Source organism: Aspergillus japonicus, assembly GCF_003184785.1.
Source record: "Aspergillus japonicus CBS 114.51 unplaced genomic scaffold BO86scaffold_58, whole genome shotgun sequence".
Classification (NCBI taxonomy): Eukaryota; Fungi; Ascomycota; class Eurotiomycetes; order Eurotiales; family Aspergillaceae; genus Aspergillus; species Aspergillus japonicus.
In genome coordinates, this window is record NW_020291695.1 from 71,951 (window position 1) to 91,774 (window position 19,824).

A 19,824-nucleotide genomic window follows, 5' to 3' on the forward strand; every position below is an offset into this window, starting at 1 on the left:
TTGGCTGGAAAGTCTACGCTGGGTAGTGGAGATCCTTGTTAGATAACGCAAGCGATAGCCCAAGGGCCAGTGCATCTGATGCCACACGCAGCCCGAGTACAGTACATAGTCGGTCATGTCACACCAATTGCCAGTCCCTCATAGTAGCTTGGTGGTCTCTGAGCCTAGTGTTGGGATCAGCCCTGATGGCAGACTCCTTGAGTCGATTTTCGCTGACTTGGCCATCCTCCTGGCTCTCGTTGCCATCAACTTCGTCATTGGAGTCCTTGTATCCTGCTTGTCATCGTCCTTGTAACTTTCAACTTTGCCGTCCTTGTCACCGTCTTTGCTGATCACTTGATCCTTGCCCTCGCTATCCTCCTTGCCCTCTTTGTCGCGATATCATTTGCTGCCTTTGTTGCCGCTCTCCTGGTCCTCATTCGCATCATCATCGTTGGACTTCTTGTCATACGATTCTTGGTCGTCCGACTGCTTTTTGCCGGAATCTTTGTCGTCGGCTTGCTGGCTGTGAGATATTCTATAAAAATATACCATATTTTGGTCGATTGTAAAAAAAGTGGATTGAACGCTGCTGTTCTGCAGGAGAAAGTAAGTCTATAAAATATTCTATCATCAATCTATACTTTTTGAAAAGAGATTTCTATACAAATTTCAGCTTTAGTTAGACTACCGGCGTATTAAGGGGGTGTAATAAGAACTTACCTCCTTACCGTAGGCCAAGTCAGCACACTAGATATCTGCTAAGGCTGCAGTGCAGAGGTCTTATAGAGTGTGCAACCCACCCTATCCACCAGTTTTGATCCTTGTGATAGGCTTGGGTTTCTTTTCTCCACTGTTGTTGGTTTGGAACGCCGGGCTGATGTGTGGTCAGGGCCCTGAATTGCAGGGGCAGAGGCGGCTGTGCCCGTCGGAAGAAGCGCCTGTTTGGGGAGGAGACAGCCTCGTTTCTAAGACTCGTCCGGTCGATGCTGAAGCGAATGCCGGAGGAACGGAAGACGGCGAGGCAGTTGCTGGAGGATCCGTGACTGATCGCATAACAGCTTGAGAGATAACAGTATCATAGGGGCTATCTAGTAGGAGTTGTGTCCTATACTACGTCTATCGTGACAGGGAGGCGGAGAGTGAAGCCCGATCAGTAAACCGGTGTTTCATATTCAAATGGAGGTAATGACTGGACTAGGATGCGTTGATACGCGACAGCGCACCCAAGGCAACAAAAATGCAGCAATCAGGATTCGAGCGAACATGTACCTGAACGGATGTTGAATCCGAGGTTATCGAAGGGTTGAACGAAGCATTACTTAGTCAAAAGTAAACAGGCAAAGCAAAACGCCAGCGACATCGTCTATAGATGTCAAACTGAATAGCTAACCTAGTAATCGTCACCACGACTGATGACTTCCTTGCCGCCGCTGTGGAGGAGAATGGTCTAGAGCACGAATTAATTTCAATCCAAGGTGTATCACATAGCGGAAGGGAGCCATACATGTTCGAACTGGGCGGTGTAGGAGCCCTTCACGTCGACAAGCGGCGCATAAGACTCGACAATACCATTATCGATCAGGCTTTTCATCTATGGAACTCGTCAGTAACAGAAACCAAATAGCCCGTGGCCATGGAAATACTCACCCCGAGATGATAATGGGACACCCCAAGTCTCTCCAGATAGCGACGACAGAAAACAATCGACCCGAAATTCGAATCGATGGTCGTCAGCAGGGACTTCGCAGATGCGAGACGCAGGTTGGCACCAGACACATCGGTGTTTCTACCGTAGCCGTAGAGGCCCACCTGTTGAGAAGTTATCAGAACCTGAATCGAACCTGAGAATCGGCGTATACGTACATCATCCTCTAGGTACCCCTTCCCTGTGCTTCCGAACGTCTCGATGGCGAACACTTCTCCTTCCTCCATTTTGTCGCGATTGTTGCTCTTAATGAACGGGACCTGCTTCCCGCCATGAATCTGATAGCGCAGAATATCGTGCCCGGTGATGTTGCGAATGGCTTTAACGGGGCGGGTCTTCCCGTCGATCTCGACCTCGTAGCTTTCCATCACCTCCTGGATGGCTGCGCCGATTTCGCCCATCCTCGCATCAATACCGGCATGCTAGTCAAATCAGTCATCTGGCCTGTGTCCTCGGAGTCACTGCACATACCTTGATACCAGTATTGGTCGCCTCCTTCACGGCAGTCAGGAGGTTATCGTACTTGTCCTCGAACGCGACCGTGAACGCGGAGTCGACAATGCGCCCATTCACATGGACCCCGAAGTCCACCTTGAGAACGTCGTTCTTATCCAGAATGACATCCTTGGCGCCGGGGTTCGGCGTCCAGTGCGCCGCCACATTGTTCAGACACAGGCCGGTCGGAAACCCCATGCCCGCATGAAAAGCGTCGCCGGGTTCCAGGCCCTGGTGGCCGGTGAGCGCGCGCACGCCATCCTCGATCCCCTCGGCGATGTCGGTGAGGCTGGCGCCCGGCTTGATCAGTTCCCGCTGGGCATACTGGCGGACCTGGCGGTGGACCTCGGCCGCCTTGCGGTAGTCGGGCAGGAAGTCGTCGTCCCAGAGGCGGGAGTTGTAGCGCAGTTCTTCGTCGGTCGTGCGGGCGGTGTTCTCGTCCTCGGCGTAGGGGACGAGTTCTCCGCGCGGGTACTGGCCGGACGGGAAGAGGGTGGAGAGCGGCACCCGCGGTGGGGTGGTCTGCGCAGTGGGGGTTGTCTTCTTCTTCTTCTTGGACCTCTTGCGTTTCTTTTGTTTTTTGTCTAGGTGGGGGGGTGTGATTGTATCAGTGTTGTTTATAAGGTTGATCCGAGTGGTGATGATTGTTGCGAACGTACCAGCAGTCGAGGCTCCGTTCACCCCATTTTCTTCCTTCGAATTGTCGTCGTCGTCATCATCGTCGCTGATGATCCCTCGATCCAAGTCCGCAGAGCCGGAGCCATTTCGAGAGACCTTGACTTGAGGATTGGCGGGCTTGAAGTCGGAGTTGGGGGCTAAGTCACACGGTCAAGTTAGATCCAAGGATTCATTCTTAGGGTTGAGATGGCACATACCATCGGGTTCCTGCCGATGTCCCTCGGGGGTCTTAGATCCCATGTTGAAGTAATTGTATAAGCTGTCACGCACGCGACTGGCATGGACTGTTGGTGTTGAGGATGATGTGGTTGCAGAGAAAACAGAGGATCGCCCCGCGTGATTTCCGTGATAGACCCTGGGCCTGCTGAGTCAGCAGCTTCCCCGCCAGCAGCAGATTAAATCTAAATTTGGTGTGCTTTCCAGACGTTCAGGAAGGCCTTAAGTAAAATACAGGGCACGAGACCATATGGTTGCCATGCCATGTTTTGGTTCTCCTGTAGTATGTCACAATCTCAACAGAAGAGGATCACATGCCCTAAAGATGTAATATGAATAGCACAATTTGATCGAGTTTGGCTACATGGCTTGCGATTGTGTTGATTATAGAGTCATCCAGGGAAAACATGACCAACAGCCAGTCTCGAAGCTTACTGTAGAGCTACAAACTCAATTGGGCGTCAAAGGGCGCTGAATGATGCTGCTGCCGTGGATGGTTTTCTGCACAATCCCGAATTCGAAGTCTATTCGGGACACAAAGGGACGTCGGAGCTGTCGAGGACATCTATGATACTATGCTCACCGTCGCTACTCAGAATTTCAGTCGATCTCAATTCGGAAGATGCGGTCTTGGGACAGTCCGTCGGAGCATTTTTCAGCTGACTCGAATACTGGAGTGAGCATGTTTACAGAGCTTGATAGACCTGAGCGCGAGGTCCTCTACCAATTGTTTCCACATTGCCCATGGTGGGGGTCTGGGCTTCACTACAAGAAGCCAGATGACGAACCCCCTTCGAAGATTATGCTGGAGTGTGGGGGAACGAACAAAGCTCGCAGGTGGTCATAGCTCCCATTTCAGCAAGCAGAGGTGCAGACACGGCAGTGCGGGCATAAGTCCATCCAACTGCCGTCGGAGAATATATGAGTAGCATGACCACGCCCATCCCCGAGCTACAAATTAGCGCTGTGTCATGATTGCGTGTGAGGCTAGGACTCGTTGTCCTGCATGCTCCGAGAGTGTCTCGTCCACATTCCGGAACCCTTGGTGGGTAAGCGGCGCGTGGCACCCCAGATATTGAACCCAGTTACCCACAAGAACGCCGCCAGAAGTATGCCGCAGAATCACATGCATTCACATGTCTGTGAGCTGGAACACGGCATCACACTGGTCGTACGTCTTGTAGTGTTGGAAGGGAAAAAGTCTCTGAAGCTTCTGGCCATTTTATGCGCTCATCGGAAAACCGAAGACTTCTTCTATTGACTTGTCAGGATGTGGTTGTTGAGGAGTGGCGAAGACCGCTTCAACGCATCCGTCGTCGCGAAAACAGCTATGACTCTTGTCGGAATCGATCGGTAGGTGGATGTGGGATATCCCGAAAAGTACCGAGCATGATCGACGTGTGTACCAGTGTCAGCTAAATGGTGGTTTGCTGGTGCAGCCGCGGCTGGCTGGAGGTTGTTCGGGCATGCGGGGAGATGAGGAAGGCTTATCGAGGGCGCACATCCTCGGTAGGATGGAAAAGGAACACTGTAGCGCTAGTTGGTTTAGTTCAGGTAGTTGATGCCAATGCTTTCGGACGAGAAACCATCTCTCCGTACGGCCTGGCTCAGTTCAACATCCTTCACACATATCATATCAGAGCTTTCGGGGAGGGATCCAGCTATATCAAAGGGTAGAGGTGAATGTATCGAGTCATCAGAAACGATAAGGCCCGAATCGGAGGCGGTGGCCGGCGCGTGCCGGGCGGGGAACCCCAGCCCCAATCGGGTCCAGTCGGCCGAAAGGACCTGTTCCCCGCGGAGAAGTCACGTGGTGATAACAGTGGGTGCAACCCAGACTCATTCCTAAGTCTATCTGATGGTAATCGACGGTGATTGATGGTCAGAAACTCTCTCCATCCACCATCCTCCGTCCCCTCCATTATCGGCGGTACCCCCGCGACCATGGATGATCCGAACTTCCCATGGGCCGCGGCTGTGCGTGGACTCTGACGTCGTCGAGCCCACCTGCTGCCCTCCGATAAGATTCTGGGGGTTGGACTTATATACTTTGCTTGTCCCTCCTTCCATCGCAGAGCTGGAACTTTATGTGCTTAAGCTGCGATCTACACAACTTCTACATCCCTTCCATACCTCTTCTCCTCTATCGTCTTAACTAGAGATCTGTGTCAATTTCACGCTACCAAAGTTTTCACCATGAGCCAATCCGAGGCCCAGCTCAAGGACGTAGCCATCCTGGGCACTGTGAGCACTGAAGCTCGCAAGATCCTCACCAAAGACGCCTGCGTCTTCCTTGCCATCCTCCACCGCGCCTTCAACTCCACCCGCAAAGCCCTCCTTCAACGCCGCATCGACCGACAAGCCGAGATCGACAAGGGCCATCTGCCCGACTTCCTCCCCGAAACCAAGCACATCCGCGAGAATGACGCCTGGAAGGGCGCTCCCCCGGCCCCTGGTCTGGTCGACCGTCGTGTTGAGATCACAGGTCCCACCGACCGGAAGATGGTGGTGAACGCGCTCAACTCGGATGTCTGGACATACATGGCTGATTTTGAAGGTACGCCGCCTGCTCCTGCTGCTATACTTATCGTTTCTTCAAGGTGCTAATTCATCCCAACGAACAGATTCCAGCGCCCCCACCTGGGAGAACATGATCAACGGCCAGGTCAACCTCTACGACGCGATCCGCCGCCAGGTCGACTTCAAGCAAGGCAACAAGGAGTACAAGCTACGGACGGACCGGGTGCTGCCGACGTTGATCGCGCGCGCGCGAGGCTGGCACCTCGAGGAGAAGCACTTCACCGTCGACGGCGAGCCCATCTCCGGTAGTCTGTTTGACTTCGGCCTGTACTTCTACCACAACGCCAAGGAGTTGGTGGCCCGCGGGTTCGGGCCGTACTTCTACCTGCCCAAGATGGAGTCGCACCTGGAGGCGCGCCTGTGGAACGACGTCTTCAACCTCGCCCAGGACTACATCGGCATGCCCCGGGGCACGATCCGCGGCACCGTGCTGATCGAGACCATCACCGCCGCCTTCGAGATGGACGAGATCATCTACGAGCTCCGCGACCACAGCTCCGGCTTGAACTGCGGCCGCTGGGATTACATCTTCTCCTTCATCAAGAAGTTCCGCAAGCACCCCAACTTCGTGCTGCCGGACCGCTCGGACGTCACCATGACGGTGCCGTTCATGGATGCCTACGTGAAGCTGTTGATCAAGACCTGTCACCGGAGAGGTGTTCACGCTATGGTAAGTTTCGGCCCCTAAAGCAATCAAAACGATGCGATGAAACATGCTAATTCCCACCAGGGCGGCATGGCAGCTCAGATCCCGATCAAGAACGACGCGGCGGCCAACGACAAGGCGATGGAGAGCGTGCGAGCGGACAAGCTGCGGGAGGTGCGGGCGGGTCACGACGGGACCTGGGTCGCCCACCCGGCGCTGGCGGCGATCGCCTCGGATGTCTTCAACACGCACATGCCCACCCCCAACCAGCTCTTCGTGCGCCGCGAGGACGTCAACATCACCGCCAACGACCTCCTGAACACCAACGTCCCCGGCAAGATCACCGAGGAGGGCATCCGCAAGAACCTGAACATCGGCCTGTCCTACATGGAGGGATGGCTCCGGGGTGTGGGCTGTATCCCCATCAACTTCCTCATGGTAAGCTTTTCCCTCGTTTGCCCCTCCCCCAACAAATGCTAATCCCCGACATAGGAGGACGCCGCCACCGCCGAAGTCTCGCGCAGTCAACTCTGGCAATGGACGCACCACGGCATCACCACCTCCGACGGCAAGAAGGTCGACAAGGCCTACGCCCTGCGCCTGCTGCAGGAGCAGGCCGACGACCTGGCCGCCAAGGGCCCCGCCGGCAACAAGTTCCAGCAGGCCGCCCGCTACTTCGCCGGTCAGGTCACCGGCGAGGACTACGCGGACTTCCTGACCACCCTCTTGTACAACGAGATCTCCTCGGCGGGCAGTGCCTCCCCCGCGGCCAAGCTGTAGATCGGCTGGCCTTCGGTCTTGGGAGAAAAGATGAAACGGTTATTGATTAACGCTCTTATTATCTTCTTGTGATGTTAGCTACGATATTATAATTCCAACCTGGACATTTTGATAACTTGAGGCCTGCTTGTGTAGGAGTGAGTAGGGAATGGATAGCCGTGTCTAGAACTTGTGTAGGGAGTCGGCCAAGTAGAAAAAGAAAGCTATAAGGCCGTTAAGACTGCATGTCATCGCGAGAACACGACACGAAAGTACTCCCGTCGTTCCAAAATTAGGGGTTCAATTCGAATGATCCGCAATGCGCATGCTAGACTACTCTCCAACACGCACAACACCGGCTAACGTAGGGCTAGAACCGACCGATAACCTTTGCGGTGCGGGTCGCATCCACTTCCAACTTGGCTCTGGCATTTATTTTGGTGCTTTTAGTCGGATAATGGTCGAAATGAGGGGTCTATCGCGTTAATGGTACAGTATTATAGTAGCTAGTTGAGATTTCGAGTGCGGACTACACGACGATGCATTCGGATGAAATGTACAGCACATTCCAAGAGACGGACTTGCTTCATAGTACTGTACAGCGAAGAGAGGGTGGAGCATTAGCTTATGCTCCTGACTACCTGGAGGATAGCGGGGCACCAATCCATCTGCTAGCTCACTGTCACTGAATCATATCTCCTCCTCCAACTCGAATAGTACTGAGCAACATGATACTAGAAAGCAGGCAGTAAATGTCATTCTGTGTGCAACTAAGACCGTATCTGCATTTAAACCCGAAATATGACCAGCATATGAGCATTCCGTCTCATAAGACCCAGAACAGAACTGTACGCTCGCTACAACAATCGCACATTGTGCCATTCAAAAAGCAACTCCCAACATCTCGTGCGAAACATCACTCAACATGCCAATTACCCCAACTCGCCAAGAAAGCCTCAAATATAGAACATCGTATCCTTGACGTTGGGGTGGATGGTGACCCTGCCACCGTCCACGGTATCAGCACCACCCCCACCCCCAACGCCGGTGACGACGCTACCGGTCGGTGTCGCATTGTACAAGTCAGACAGATAGCATCGCGCTCGCTCGCAGACCAGATCGGCATAATATGCTGGGGGGCAGATGCTCACGGCCTTGGTCGCCCGTCCGAACAAATAACACATCTTGTGCGTGAGGTCTTCCAGGATGTCAGCTGTGTTCTGCCCCTCCTTGGGCTTCTCTCGACAGAAGATCTCGTCCCAAACAGTGAAGTAGTGCGCCGGGCGAGCGGTGCCCTTGAGAGCAGTGTGAGCCTGTAGGTAAAACTCCCAGTTGCGGGCTTCCGTCACACCGCGGTCGACCACGGTGCCGTTCTTGGGATTCAGGAAGCCATCCGCGTCCTCTTCACGCGTAGGATAAAACCGCGTGTGATGCCGCTTGCCAACGACCACGACCGAGATCCGTGGCAGCCCTTTGGCGGACTCCGTCTTTGAATACATATGCTGGCAAGCCTTCTTGAGAAGAGGCAGTTCTTCCTGGACAACCATTTCATACTGCCCTTCAGAGACTCCGTCGCGGTATACGATGATGTTGTCCGGATACTGACCCTTGTTGGTCTTAGCCCACCGGCCGAGGTGAGCTTTCAGCATCGTGTCCAACTCACTGACCCTCTCTTGGCGCGATGTCTGGATCCGGAGTTCTGCTGGCCATTGACCCAAGTAAGAATCAACCGAGGCGACCATTCCCGCAACACTAGGGGCTTTTGTGGATGACCCAGGAGACGGGTGAGTCACATCGATACCAACAAGCATAGTCTTGCCCTTGCTCACTATCCCCAGCTCTCTAGGAATCAGCTGATTCGCACCCCCGAGCTTCAGATTGACCTTCAGGCCGACGTTGGCGAGGTATTGTTCGCGGCCCCTTTCGTTCGTGAAGTTTTTGACAAGCACGTTTACATTGCGGACACCCTCCCGAACGTCACAGACTCGCTTCATGCAGTTATAAACGTCCGTGCTTTGGTCGGTAAGAATGCCAAGAATCATGGTAGGTTTATGAGCGGCCATCAGCCTCTTGACAGCGCCACCAATCTCACCATCCACGTCACGGCGAGCGAGAACAACGTGCTCTCCGCCTTTAGGGGGGTTAGCCTGAACCCCGACTTCTCTCAGCTTCGTCACGAATTGTTGCAGGCAGGCCCCAAGTACCTCGCGCGTGGGGGCTCTAGTTGGGTTGGAGTCCAGGAAAACCCAGGCCCAGGAACCCAAGGTAGAGCCGATTGAGAATCTGATGGACCTCATATTCCAGCTGCCACCGCTGGGCGGGATTTGCTTCTCTTTGTTATTCGCGTCTCTGTAGAAGATTTGAGGAGCATCGAGGATGCGGCCGGGCACTGTGATGAGTCGGGGATCTGCTTGAATACCAAACTCTTTCAATGTAGCATTTGGAGCAGCACCGAGTCCAAGGATGCGAGTTCCATTATTCACAATCGACTGGGCATTAAATGGCGGGGGATGGACTGCAAATTCTAACATTTGCCTTGTCTGGAAGGGACTCAGCTTGGTCTTTGCTTGCTGACCTGGTTCGACGTTGCAGACTTCGACGGGCAAATAACTGGGATTTTCGCGGCTCCCAACATTCACCACTGGCATTCGGGCATCCAAATTTCTGATATTGTGATGTTCATCGAAAAAGGCCGCTACACTAATGTATCTTCCAGCTGGCGGAGGCCCCGCTGTGACTGGCTTTTTGCCGCCCTTCTTCTTCGAGGATGCCGGCTTCTGCTGCGATGACTGTTGGCCAGCTTCGTCCAACCAGAATTTCACATCATTGGGACCGGCTCCCGGACGAGGGACTATCGGAGGATGGGGCAGCGATGCGCCATCTCCCGTGTTAGCCAGACTAGCAATTCGCTTGAATCGTGGAATGAGTTCTCCCCGCTTATTCTTGCGTTCAATGTGTGTTACCCGAATTCTCAGGTTCTTCAAGAAACGTTGCAGGGAGTGGAATTCGAAGCGGTGAGGTTGGTAACTGGTTATCAGGGTCGCGAGTGCGCCTTCCTGGTAGCAGGCCGCATATTTGACTTGAACATTGACGAGCAGGCGACTAGTTGCGGCACGGACGCTCACAAAGAACCCACGAAGAGCCTCGAGCCCGTCTCCGAGGTTGTAACCCTCTTTCTGACCATGGGCGATCGCAAAGTGTCTATTGGCACCCACTGAGTAAACATTCGGGTCGACTTTGGGTGGATGGCCCAGGACAATGTTCATAGCCTGGAGAATCTCCGGCTTCTTTGCGAACATATCCGTCGCATGGGCCGAGGTCAGGTAGTCCAAAAGGTCAGACGGTTCCAGAATGCCGGTGTGCTGACACTTCACCCGATAGACCTTCGGTTGCTCCTGATATTCATCGTCGTATTCATCCCGGTAGCGGACGTCGTACGTGCGATCGACCTCAGCTTCCTCCAGGAGCTCATTCCGGGAGATGAGAGTGGAGACGAAGTCGGTGACAACGCCATTTCGCTGTGAAGCAAAATGCTCCTCAATCAACAGCTTGATGACCTGCTTTGCCTTCTTGCCGGTGGGCTTCCTGACGGATCGGTCTTCCAGAATCTCGACGCGATAGCGGTAGAGGGTTTTACCGATCGACTTGAGGTGGAGATAGTTGGCGAATAAATCGACTCTCTTTCCCCGTGTACCGTAGCCGGGACGCACAGGAAAATTTTTTTCTTCGGGCGGGGGCGGTGCCTTGATCAATGCTTTGATCATCTCATCCTCCTTCTTTTCGACCTGGGGGTTGGGTTTGAGGTCTCCCCCGGGAGAGAAGACTGGCGGGCCGTCATAGCCACCTCGTCCACCGCGGGGCGCGCGAGCGCCACGGAATGCATCGGAAGCTCTGGGACGGCCACGACCCCTGCTATCGCCTCTCCCATCGTTTCCTGGACGAAAGGGAAGATCGAAAGAGCCACGGCCGCCTCCACCTCCACGATACCCCCGTCCACGGTCGCCTCTGGCACGATCACCGCCTCTACCACGGCCTCGTTGTTGGCCACCTCGAGAATCAGACATGACGGGGATAAGCTGACGCGAGGAGAGACAAAGTCAGTCAGAGAAAGGACAAGTTCTGAGGGAGTCGAAAGGTCAAACAAACAAGTAGCAGGGGCGGATGATAGAGGCCGTTGAGGAATTGTGACGTGATGATCTGTAACTTAGCTTCCGACCGGGAGAAGTGGTCTCCACCGCTCGGGTTTGGCGCTTCGCAGTGGGTCGGGCGCGTTCGTTCCCTTGGAACCGAAGGATATGACAGACGAGACTCCGCTGAGTTAGACACAACGTGTTGAGAGAGGATGATGCTGAATGAAAGACGAGCTCTAACAGTCGAGAGAGGAAACGATGAGGATGGCTTGGGCGAAAGAAAGATAAGGAGCGAAGAGGGAGGCTTTGAGATAGGTGATGCGGGGTACAGTCTAAATATCCGTGAGTGAACCACAAGTAACCAAATCGACCGGTCTAGATCTCTGGGGAGGTATCCGTCCCGTTGATTTGGGGGGCTCACCGCTGGTGCTAAGCTAGATAGTAAGAATAAAGGAAGAATAAGCTGCTGACGGAAAGCTAGAACCAAGGGTGAGGATGAGGATGAGGATGGATGGAAATGAGGAATGATGACGGTGGAGGTGTAGTGGATGAGATGAGACAGAGAGAGAGAGAGAGAGGCAGCCTGGGAGCCTGAAGAGTGGATGCCAAACGGGTAACCGCTGTCAAACTATAAACATTGGAGTACAAACAAAAAGAACAAACAACACATACACATACACATACTCAGACTCAGACTCAGACTCAAACACCACAGTTTCACTTGCCATCAGCAAGGAATCAAGGCTAGAGGGGGATGGCAACAACAAGGCCAGCTGGGAAGTTATCTGTTCTGGAGAAACATTGAAAATTGGAAATTGCAAAGTGCTAAATCCACTAAGAGTCTGAACGAGCAGCCATGCAGACCGTCACTCTCATGTCGGAGAAGCACACTCACAACACAACACATCTCCCTACTCGCCAGACACCTCCACAATCTCCCCCAGCATCGCCTCCAAAAACTGCATCTGCTCCACCAAGAACCCCCTGGCCTCCTGCACATCAAACGGACGCTTCCCCAGCTCCCGCCGCCTCTCCGTCTGCAACCGCGCCCGGACCCGCTCTTCCAGCATCTCCATACGATAGCTCATGTACTGCGTATACATTTCGGACGAGTCACTGATGCCGCGCACCCCGGTGAGCACCGTCTCATCGCGCACGAAGGGCGATCGCGGCCGGAAGCACGTCACCATACTGATCCTCTCGCGGCCGCCCAGCGCCTTGAGCGCCTGGTGCTCGATGTACCGGCCCTGCATGACCACCGCGGTGCCCATGGCCGGGCCCCGCACTTTCATGATCTCGCCCGTCGCCGTTCGCAGCGCCGTCTCCCCGCCCACCATCCCGGTGCAATCGGACAGCATCGTCACACAGACAAACGGGAAGCTGTCGTAGTGCCACGCCACCGCCGACAGCTGATCGGTGCCGGGCACGTTGTCCGGCGTGAGGCGGTCGTGCTCGTCGTTGATGGAGATGTTGATGTTGGCGATTTCAAAGTCCATCGACGGCACGAGGTCGATACCCGCCACTTGGGAGATTTTGGCGATGAGTTCAGGCGAGCGCCATGCGACGTACGTGAAGGGGGCGCGACTGGATGGATGCGCAGTGCGCTGTCAGCTGGGTGGGTTGCAGGGCGACAAACGGGTGGTGGGAACTCACGCAGGCCCCATCCCGCGGACCATGTTTTTGTTGAACGTGGACGAGTATTGACATTTCTCTAGCACAGGCTCGCTGAAGATCTCCGCGCGCATTTGTTTGATTGCTTCCTCCGTGAACAAGGGAAATGGCTCGGTGACTGCGATGGGCGAGATGCCGTGGCCTTCGAGACCGATGTCTTTCATAGTGTAGATCTTTGCGGGGGACTGGAAGGCCAGGTGCTTTTCTGGTGTGAAGGGCTCTTTGGTGTTGAGTCTGGCTCCATCGATGAGACTCTGGGGTAACGCTTTGCTGGGACGAGTCGCTTTCTTCGTGGCAGGGCCGATCACGACCGGCGCCGTGGGGCGGATAAGTGCAGCTGGAGCCATGGTGTGGGATGTGTGACTGTTGTTTGAGAACTTGTTATTGAGTGTCTCTTGGGAATGGATTTTTCAGACCGAAAGATGAAGCGATTTATAGAACAGCTGTACATATATCTTCTGGTCCCGGCCATTCAACTGGCCTCTACGTGCCTCCGTCCCGATCGCATACTTCCAATCCTCGGCTTTCCTCGCGTATCGGCTGCTTGCGATGATCATGTGTGCTAGTAGATTCCCCGCAAAGTTCCAGCATATGTTTCCTCTAAACCATGTCTTGTGATGACAACCCTCGTTGAATCCACTACACTCTCTGAGAATAGCAGGAAGGGCCTATCGGGGCCTTCCTCGGATGGTTATCGCGAACCCGAGCACCCGACCCGAGGAAAGAGAGGTTCAGCACCACCCACGACGCATCCGATCCCTGCTCTCCGAGGAATGTAAGGAAGAGCTTAATCTGATATGAAGAGCAATTTTAGTCAACTAGTCTGATGATCATCAACGCTATTACAGCCGAAAGCTCTCCGAAACGCCATGAGCTTGCCTTGACTCCTCATCCCAGCCCCACTCATATCGCTATCAAAAAGCACAACAAACGTAATCGATAACTAACGTAATCCACATCTACAAGAACCTATCTCCAAGGACCCACACATATCACAAACAATGAAGTCATTTAGATAGTAGCCACAATCCCATCACCATTCCACCCAGAAGTCACCCCATCCCCGCCCCAGTATCCAGAATACTATGATACTCCTGCCTCCCAATCTGCTCCACAATCGACAGGAACTCGTACGACGAGATCCCAATATTATCCAACAACTCGAGATTACTCGTAGTCGGCGTCGGGCCCGACGGGGACGACCAGAACGGGTCCTCCCCAGCCGGCGCGTCCGCTTCATGCCCCGGTACGATGGGCGTGCTCGACTCCTTCCCCCCCGCTTCCAGCGTAGACAACGTCTCCCTGCCCCGGGCCTCTTCGGCTGCGTCCCCGCTTACACAGTCCGGTTGGTGTTGTTGTTGTTGTTGCTGCTGCTGCTGCTGCGGAGTATTCCACAGCGAAAGCGTCAGCAACCCGCGCCGCTCGATGCGCTTCGCCAGCTCCGCGAACAACCCCTCCAGGTAGACCAACTCCCTGGCACGGTTCTCGGCGAGTCGGTTGCCCTTGCTCGCCATCTCAGACAGGATGGAGTGGGCATTCTGGATGCCCCTCGTGCCGTGCTCGTTGGGGTCGAGGGGGAAGAGGGCTTGCGCCATGGCGAGGTGGATGGCGGCGCTGTAGGTGAATTCGAGGTCGTAGGGGAGGAAGACTTCTGCTTGGGAGATTAGTCTAGCTTTTCAAGTCACAGACACAATCGGTGTCATGTGGGTTTCTGGGCGAGAAAGGAAAAACCGACCGAGCGGGCTGTCCTCATCCGACAGGATTTGCAGCGTCTTGGCCGCGGATTTGATCCCCGTCGCGATCAAGGTCTTGGTTGGCGCGAGGATCGTCTGCCAGTCCTCGTCGCCTTCGGTCAAGGTGTCGAGTCTTTCTTTGAGGACGGAGAGGAGGAGGGGCCGCGTGGCGACCATCACGCACTTTTGTCCGGGATTAGTCGGGTAATTGCTACTGGGCTGGATACTACAGAATTCTCGGCTTTTGGTAGGAGGAGAAGGAGGAGAGGCACGAACCTGATGATACAGAAGCGTAATATGCCGCGTCCCTCGCGGCATCGTATCAATCGAGTTCTGAAACTTCTGATAGATAATCTTCTCAATCTCCCGCGCGTGGCCCGCGAGCGTCTGCAGGATCGACTTGGTCTTATCCAAGAACGTCCCGAGTTGCGTTTTCTGGGTTTTGTAAACTGCTGGACCAGACCATCAGCCATCGTTACAGCATCAGGAGGCGAAGATGTCAAAAGCTTACTGGTAAGAATAAAAGACAGCAGATGCGATAACCGCACCTGCAAGCACAGGGTCGCATCGCGTTGGGAGCACGCGCTCGGCGAGTCCAGCACGGTGGTGATATCGCTATCGCGCGTCAACATGGGAATACCCAGCGAGCTAGAGAAGTGTCGGTCCATGATGTACAGGGTCCACCACAGGTTGCGACACCGCTCGACCGTCTGAAGTCCGATCTCTTCCTCGGGGAGTTGCGTGTGTAGGCCTTCGAGCTGCGCGATGCGGATGGCTTGTCCGAGCTGTAGCGCTGTTTAACTAAGGTCTCGAGACAGGGGTAGGGAGGGTCTTACGTATACATGGGCCGACTCCCTGTGATCAATCGAGTAGAGATACAGACCCGCCAGGGCCAGCACTTCAATGGCCATGAGGCTGTCCTTCCAGACGGAGGCATGGTCTGGCATCAGCGCCATCGCGCGGATGAAGAACTTTGACCCCGGCGGCTCGGTGGTGTATTTGCAGCGGGAGGAGAGAAAGGCGTTCCCGAAGGACAAGACGAGGAGGAATTGTACGAACCACAGACGCGACTCAGCCGCTTTTTCGGCTGCGTTCCCGTGATAGAACTCCTGGAGATGCTCAACGAATGTAGCCTCGTCTAGAAAGCGATAGCTCTGACCGAGGTGGAATTTTACGGTGTTGAACAGGTAGAGAGCGTGATCGATTGATGGGAGTCCACTGATGTCGGGGGGATCATCGGGGGCGCATGACTTCCACCGGAGGACATAGATATCCTCACCTGAAAAATTCGGGGCACTGTAGGGAGAGTCTAGCGCGAGCTTCTCAGCTAGAAGGAGGGTAAGTCTGGCAGTAAAGGACCAGGTTGACGAGGGTGCCAGCCAGACTGCGCCAATCCTGTTTAGCTAACCCAGACACGCCGAGAGCATAGTAACTCACCCCAGTTGCGTTTGTTCCTCTGAGTGTTCTTGATGGTTCTTGAGGGGAGTGTGAACGGACTCGTCCAGATGCTGCGCGCGCCGTCGACCGTTGGATTGGACGACTCGGCAGGTCGTTGCGCTCCTATGTATGGTGCCGAATCGAAACGCTGAGCAACAAGAGAAGGAGGAGTGAGCAGCTCATCAGGGCAATTTTCATGACCATCTGAAACAAAAGAAAGACTAGCGGGTCGCTTGGCTCCTGAACATACGGTCAGTCTTCTGAGCCTGTTGCAAGGCTGGGAGATTCCTCACCTGATGCATGACTGTTTATCTCAAAGGGAGTGGTATTGCTGGGTTGATGAATGATTATCCTATGACCACCACTATCCACAAACCGACAGTTCACCATGCGTCGCTGACAGTTCCCACATGGCTGGTTCCCCGAGCACTTGATTTTGCTCTGCCGGCATGGGATGCACCTGTCTCGGATGTTAGACGGAGGAAGCCGGCGGGAGCGTGTGGGGGCTCTTACGCATTGGCAGTCCTTCGGAATTTGCGGCGCTCAGTCCTGTCCTCGGTGGTCATTGCAATTGCTGGCCGTGCAACTATTAACTATAATGTGTAGGAACTCGCAGTCTCGGCTTGGAAAATGGCATGATCGATGGAGATAAAGAGAACAGTTGGCAAAGCCGAAGGCAAAGTTGGGAATTGCGGGGGAATCCCCGCAGATAACTACTAGATAAGTAGGGCTAGCGCTACTAGGGTTGATCTCGATACGAGAGATCTTCTCCCCATCTCCCTATCGGGGAGGTCTGGTGAGAACCCGTGGCCCCGCCTATCTCTAATTGCTGCACTATCAAGTACTCGCTATGATTGATGTAGTGTTTATAGTGATAGAACCCAGGGATGTTCAATTCTATCTATCTACCCCCGCAGTGACTACAAAACGAAACATCCTCACACGACATCAAACTCGATGGTGCCCCATTCCTCAAAAGTACACCTCCACTTCCCGGGTTTATCCATGGGAACAGCCTGGAGACAACTGCCAGGTAGGATTACCTGCCCGGCTTGGAATTCAATATCGTACGCAGCCAGTCGATTCACCAACCAGGCCACCGCCGACAGGGGATTACCCAGCACATTCCCCGTGTTCCCATCCATCACCTCCCGACCATTGAACTGGAGCGTTCCCCGCACATCCCGCAGACTCTTTAGGTCCGTAAGCTTCCGGGGAGTGCCGCCAAGAATGACATTGGCAGTGGAGCCGTTGTCAGCCAGAGTGTCGGGCAGATCGATCGCCCAATTCTCCACCCGAGAGTCGATGATCTCGATGGCAGGAATAGCGTAGTCGATGGCGTTGATCACATCGGCTACCGTCACGTTGGGACCGCGGAGCGAGCTGCGCAGTACAAAGGCTGGTTCCAGCTCCACGTAGGGCTTGATGTATTGGTCGAGACGGAGGGTTGTACTCTCATAGAGGAAGGTGCTGGCCAGGAGGAAGCCATAGTCAGGTTGATCGAGGCCAAATGCGTCCTGCATGACTTTGGCGATGTTTCCGAGCTTGTAGCCTACCAAGCGATCGCCGTTGCTGACGGCGTGCTTGACGTTTAGCCGTTGCACCTCGAAGGCCGAGTCTGCGTCCAGAGCGGGCCAGTTCTTCGTGGGTGGTGTGATGGGTGCTCGATTGTCGCGCGCGGTGCGCAGGGCCAACGCCACTTCTTGTAACTCGTTCGCCTGCATGGTTATGTGTGTTTCTCGAACAGCGAATTGTAACAAGGATGCTCAGGTAATGTGAAGGGGACTCGGGATGGGATAGAGCGCGTAAACTCTCTTTTGCAGATGCTGATCGGATACATGGTAGCCGCCGTCGATTTTATACTAATTCGTGGGTAGTCAAGAATTCACCTTGGAATATAGTAAGATGCAACAAGACAAGAGGAACTGATAATTGACAAGTACTTTCAGCCCTCGGATGAGCATAAGTCTAAGCCATAGCCGCGTTCCGATCCGACAACGGATAGACCCGACCTCGGGTCCCATCAGCTTCACAACTGCCCACTCTATACAGTCTAGGTAGAATTGGGACGTCGTGATGAGATAGTTTGCTAGGCTGACGTGTCTTTATCCGACCAGCAAAAAGAAGAAGACAAAAACATACAACAGAAGGGATTCGCTGGTGGTCACCCACCCAACTACTAACCTCCCGGCGTGTGGCTTGAGTACGGCTGAGCGGACGGGAAGCCCTACTTTCCACACCCTGTGGTCGTATGTGCTAGACTATTGCCTAATACTGTTCTTATTTGAGCTAACATCAAAAGGCACATAAACCCCACAGGTTCACAGCTTTCAGCCCGGGCAAGTATAATGTTTGGCGCTCACAAGTTACACGTACATACTTAGCTTGGCTCTCATCCCCACACCCTCTTTGGGGCAAAGCATCCGAGCCGGGTCGGATAAGCTATCCGCACTCGATCTACAACCCAGAAGGCTCATTGGACACAGTATACGCACACTATCACACACAAATATACCAGTTGATTCTGTTCGAAGGGTGGGTATAGAGCTTGCTCATCTCCTTGTACAACGAAGACCGTTGTTCTCGAAACCTAGAGCCCAAGCCACCCTAATCAGCCAGAACCACTACTTTCCCCGCCGACACACCCTTCTTGACTCGATTCAGACTCCCCTGAACCCCCTCGAGCACTTGCTGGGCAGAACCACCGGCGGAGACGCCACCCTCATACACCCCTTTATGGAATGATGAATTCCCTCAGTTGCTGAGGTCGCGTCGCGTGGAGCAACATCTCACGGTGTTGAATCTTGTGGTTTCTCTTTGCAAAATTCTCAAATAACGCAGCTCAGAGAAGGTGGAATGGCTTGACCCATTCATTTTTACTATTGTCGATATTCAGGATTGTGTTTGTTAGTGACAACTTGATTTCAAAACCCCAACAGCCCTATGGAAGAAGGATAATAAAATATGTTCTTTGGATACAAAACCCTGACATGATGATAGTTTCAGCATGAAAACATCCCAATGTAGAAGTAGGCATATATTAGGTATCCAATTCAGAAGCTCTGAAGGTGTCAAGGAGTACTGTAATCTGAGAGGAGCACTTGACCACTCAGCCAAAAGAATGTCAACTGAAGACACTGATCTAGCCGATCATCCGCTCCGAAGGATCCTGGTTCCTGTTATACCGAATCCAAGGGGATCAAGAGTATGGTCACATGATTTCCGACCTGTCACAATGTGACCGAGTTGTCTATTCGTTGATGACTTGGCGCTCCATCCCCATTGACGCGCAACTTGGAACCCGCAACATTTTAACCCTGGTATTCTCAAATCGTATTTGGCATGATCAATCCGAGGGTGGCATCGTGGACATGGCGTCCATCACCGGTCACTCGATCCTTTTCACTTCGGATCTTTGTCACCTTCTCCTCGACCTTTATTTCCCAAAAGGTTTCAACAATGAACAATAATGGTCGACTCTTCGGATCCACATCCCTGCACTAGATCTACGAGCTTTCCCGGTATCAGTTCTTCAAATTTCTTAGGCAAGATAATGAAGGGAAGAAAGGAAGAAAGAAAGATATACCAGGACACCTAGATTCCACACATCAACACTATAACCCCAGCCGGCTCCTATAATAACTTCAGGGGCTCTATATTCGTCAGGTTGAATGATATGATCATGGACCCGAGAACCATCCACAGCCAAATAAGATCTAACCCAGTAGCTTTATCAGATCATATTTACACTCAAGACAACACTCCATCTTCCTTCAATATAGTGCCCTGACC

The 19,824-nt window shown here is 53.7% G+C and overlaps 6 protein-coding genes across 6 annotated transcripts; 1 reads left to right on the forward strand and 5 right to left on the reverse strand.

Annotated features, from left to right (window-relative positions):
- Positions 1 to 1,115: 1,115 nt before the first annotated feature.
- On the reverse strand, positions 1,116 to 3,100 carry BO86DRAFT_368670 (putative methionine aminopeptidase, type II; the record flags this gene model as incomplete). Its single annotated transcript, XM_025670214.1, has 7 exons — positions 1,116 to 1,429; positions 1,487 to 1,573; positions 1,630 to 1,791; positions 1,846 to 2,109; positions 2,159 to 2,766; positions 2,842 to 2,997; positions 3,058 to 3,100. The coding sequence occupies 7 exons, from the start codon at positions 3,098 to 3,100 to the stop codon at positions 1,373 to 1,375; spliced, it is 1,377 nt and encodes a 458-aa protein (XP_025524280.1). The 3' UTR covers positions 1,116 to 1,372.
- Positions 3,101 to 4,959: 1,859 nt separating this feature from the next.
- Positions 4,960 to 7,187, forward strand: BO86DRAFT_391801 (malate synthase). Its single transcript, XM_025672675.1, has 4 exons — positions 4,960 to 5,633; positions 5,701 to 6,326; positions 6,387 to 6,740; positions 6,795 to 7,187. Exons 1-4 carry the CDS (start codon positions 5,273 to 5,275, stop codon positions 7,080 to 7,082), a joined length of 1,629 nt encoding a protein of 542 aa, XP_025524281.1. The 5' UTR covers positions 4,960 to 5,272; the 3' UTR covers positions 7,083 to 7,187.
- Positions 7,188 to 7,793: 606 nt separating this feature from the next.
- BO86DRAFT_181649 (putative RNA interference and gene silencing protein (Qde2)) lies at positions 7,794 to 11,276 on the reverse strand. The gene has a single exon (XM_025666599.1). The coding sequence runs from the start codon at positions 11,123 to 11,125 to the stop codon at positions 8,018 to 8,020; it is 3,108 nt and encodes a 1,035-aa protein (XP_025524282.1). The 5' UTR covers positions 11,126 to 11,276; the 3' UTR covers positions 7,794 to 8,017.
- Positions 11,277 to 12,114: 838 nt separating this feature from the next.
- BO86DRAFT_345275 (uncharacterized protein) lies at positions 12,115 to 13,209 on the reverse strand (the record flags this gene model as incomplete). The annotated part of the gene is made up of 2 exons (XM_025669197.1): positions 12,115 to 12,775; positions 12,845 to 13,209. Coding segments are annotated over 2 exons (1,026 nt in total), but the record flags the coding sequence as incomplete, so codon positions are not given.
- Positions 13,210 to 13,914: 705 nt separating this feature from the next.
- Positions 13,915 to 16,598, reverse strand: BO86DRAFT_438380 (Zn(II)2Cys6 transcription factor; the record flags this gene model as incomplete). Its single annotated transcript, XM_025676117.1, has 9 exons — positions 13,915 to 14,127; positions 14,200 to 14,516; positions 14,598 to 14,778; positions 14,872 to 15,047; positions 15,107 to 15,380; positions 15,432 to 15,979; positions 16,033 to 16,236; positions 16,326 to 16,492; positions 16,546 to 16,598. 9 exons carry the CDS (start codon positions 16,596 to 16,598, stop codon positions 13,915 to 13,917), a joined length of 2,133 nt encoding a protein of 710 aa, XP_025524284.1.
- Positions 16,599 to 16,970: 372 nt separating this feature from the next.
- Positions 16,971 to 17,756, reverse strand: BO86DRAFT_320908 (2-keto-4-pentenoate hydratase; the record flags this gene model as incomplete). Its single annotated transcript, XM_025668322.1, has 1 exon — positions 16,971 to 17,756. The coding sequence occupies one exon, from the start codon at positions 17,754 to 17,756 to the stop codon at positions 16,971 to 16,973; it is 786 nt and encodes a 261-aa protein (XP_025524285.1).
- Between the last annotated feature and the right edge of the window lie 2,068 nt (positions 17,757 to 19,824).

Coding starts and splice junctions, on each gene's coding strand:
- BO86DRAFT_181649 (XM_025666599.1), bottom strand. CDS start 11,125: ATGTCTGATTCTCGAGGTGGCCAACAACGAGGCCGTGGTAGAGGCGGT.
- BO86DRAFT_391801 (XM_025672675.1), top strand. CDS start 5,273: ATGAGCCAATCCGAGGCCCAGCTCAAGGACGTAGCCATCCTGGGCACT. Junction 6,327..6,386: donor GGAGAGGTGTTCACGCTATG/GTAAGTTTCGGC, acceptor AATTCCCACCAG/GGCGGCATGGCAGCTCAGAT. Junction 6,741..6,794: donor TCCCCATCAACTTCCTCATG/GTAAGCTTTTCC, acceptor TCCCCGACATAG/GAGGACGCCGCCACCGCCGA.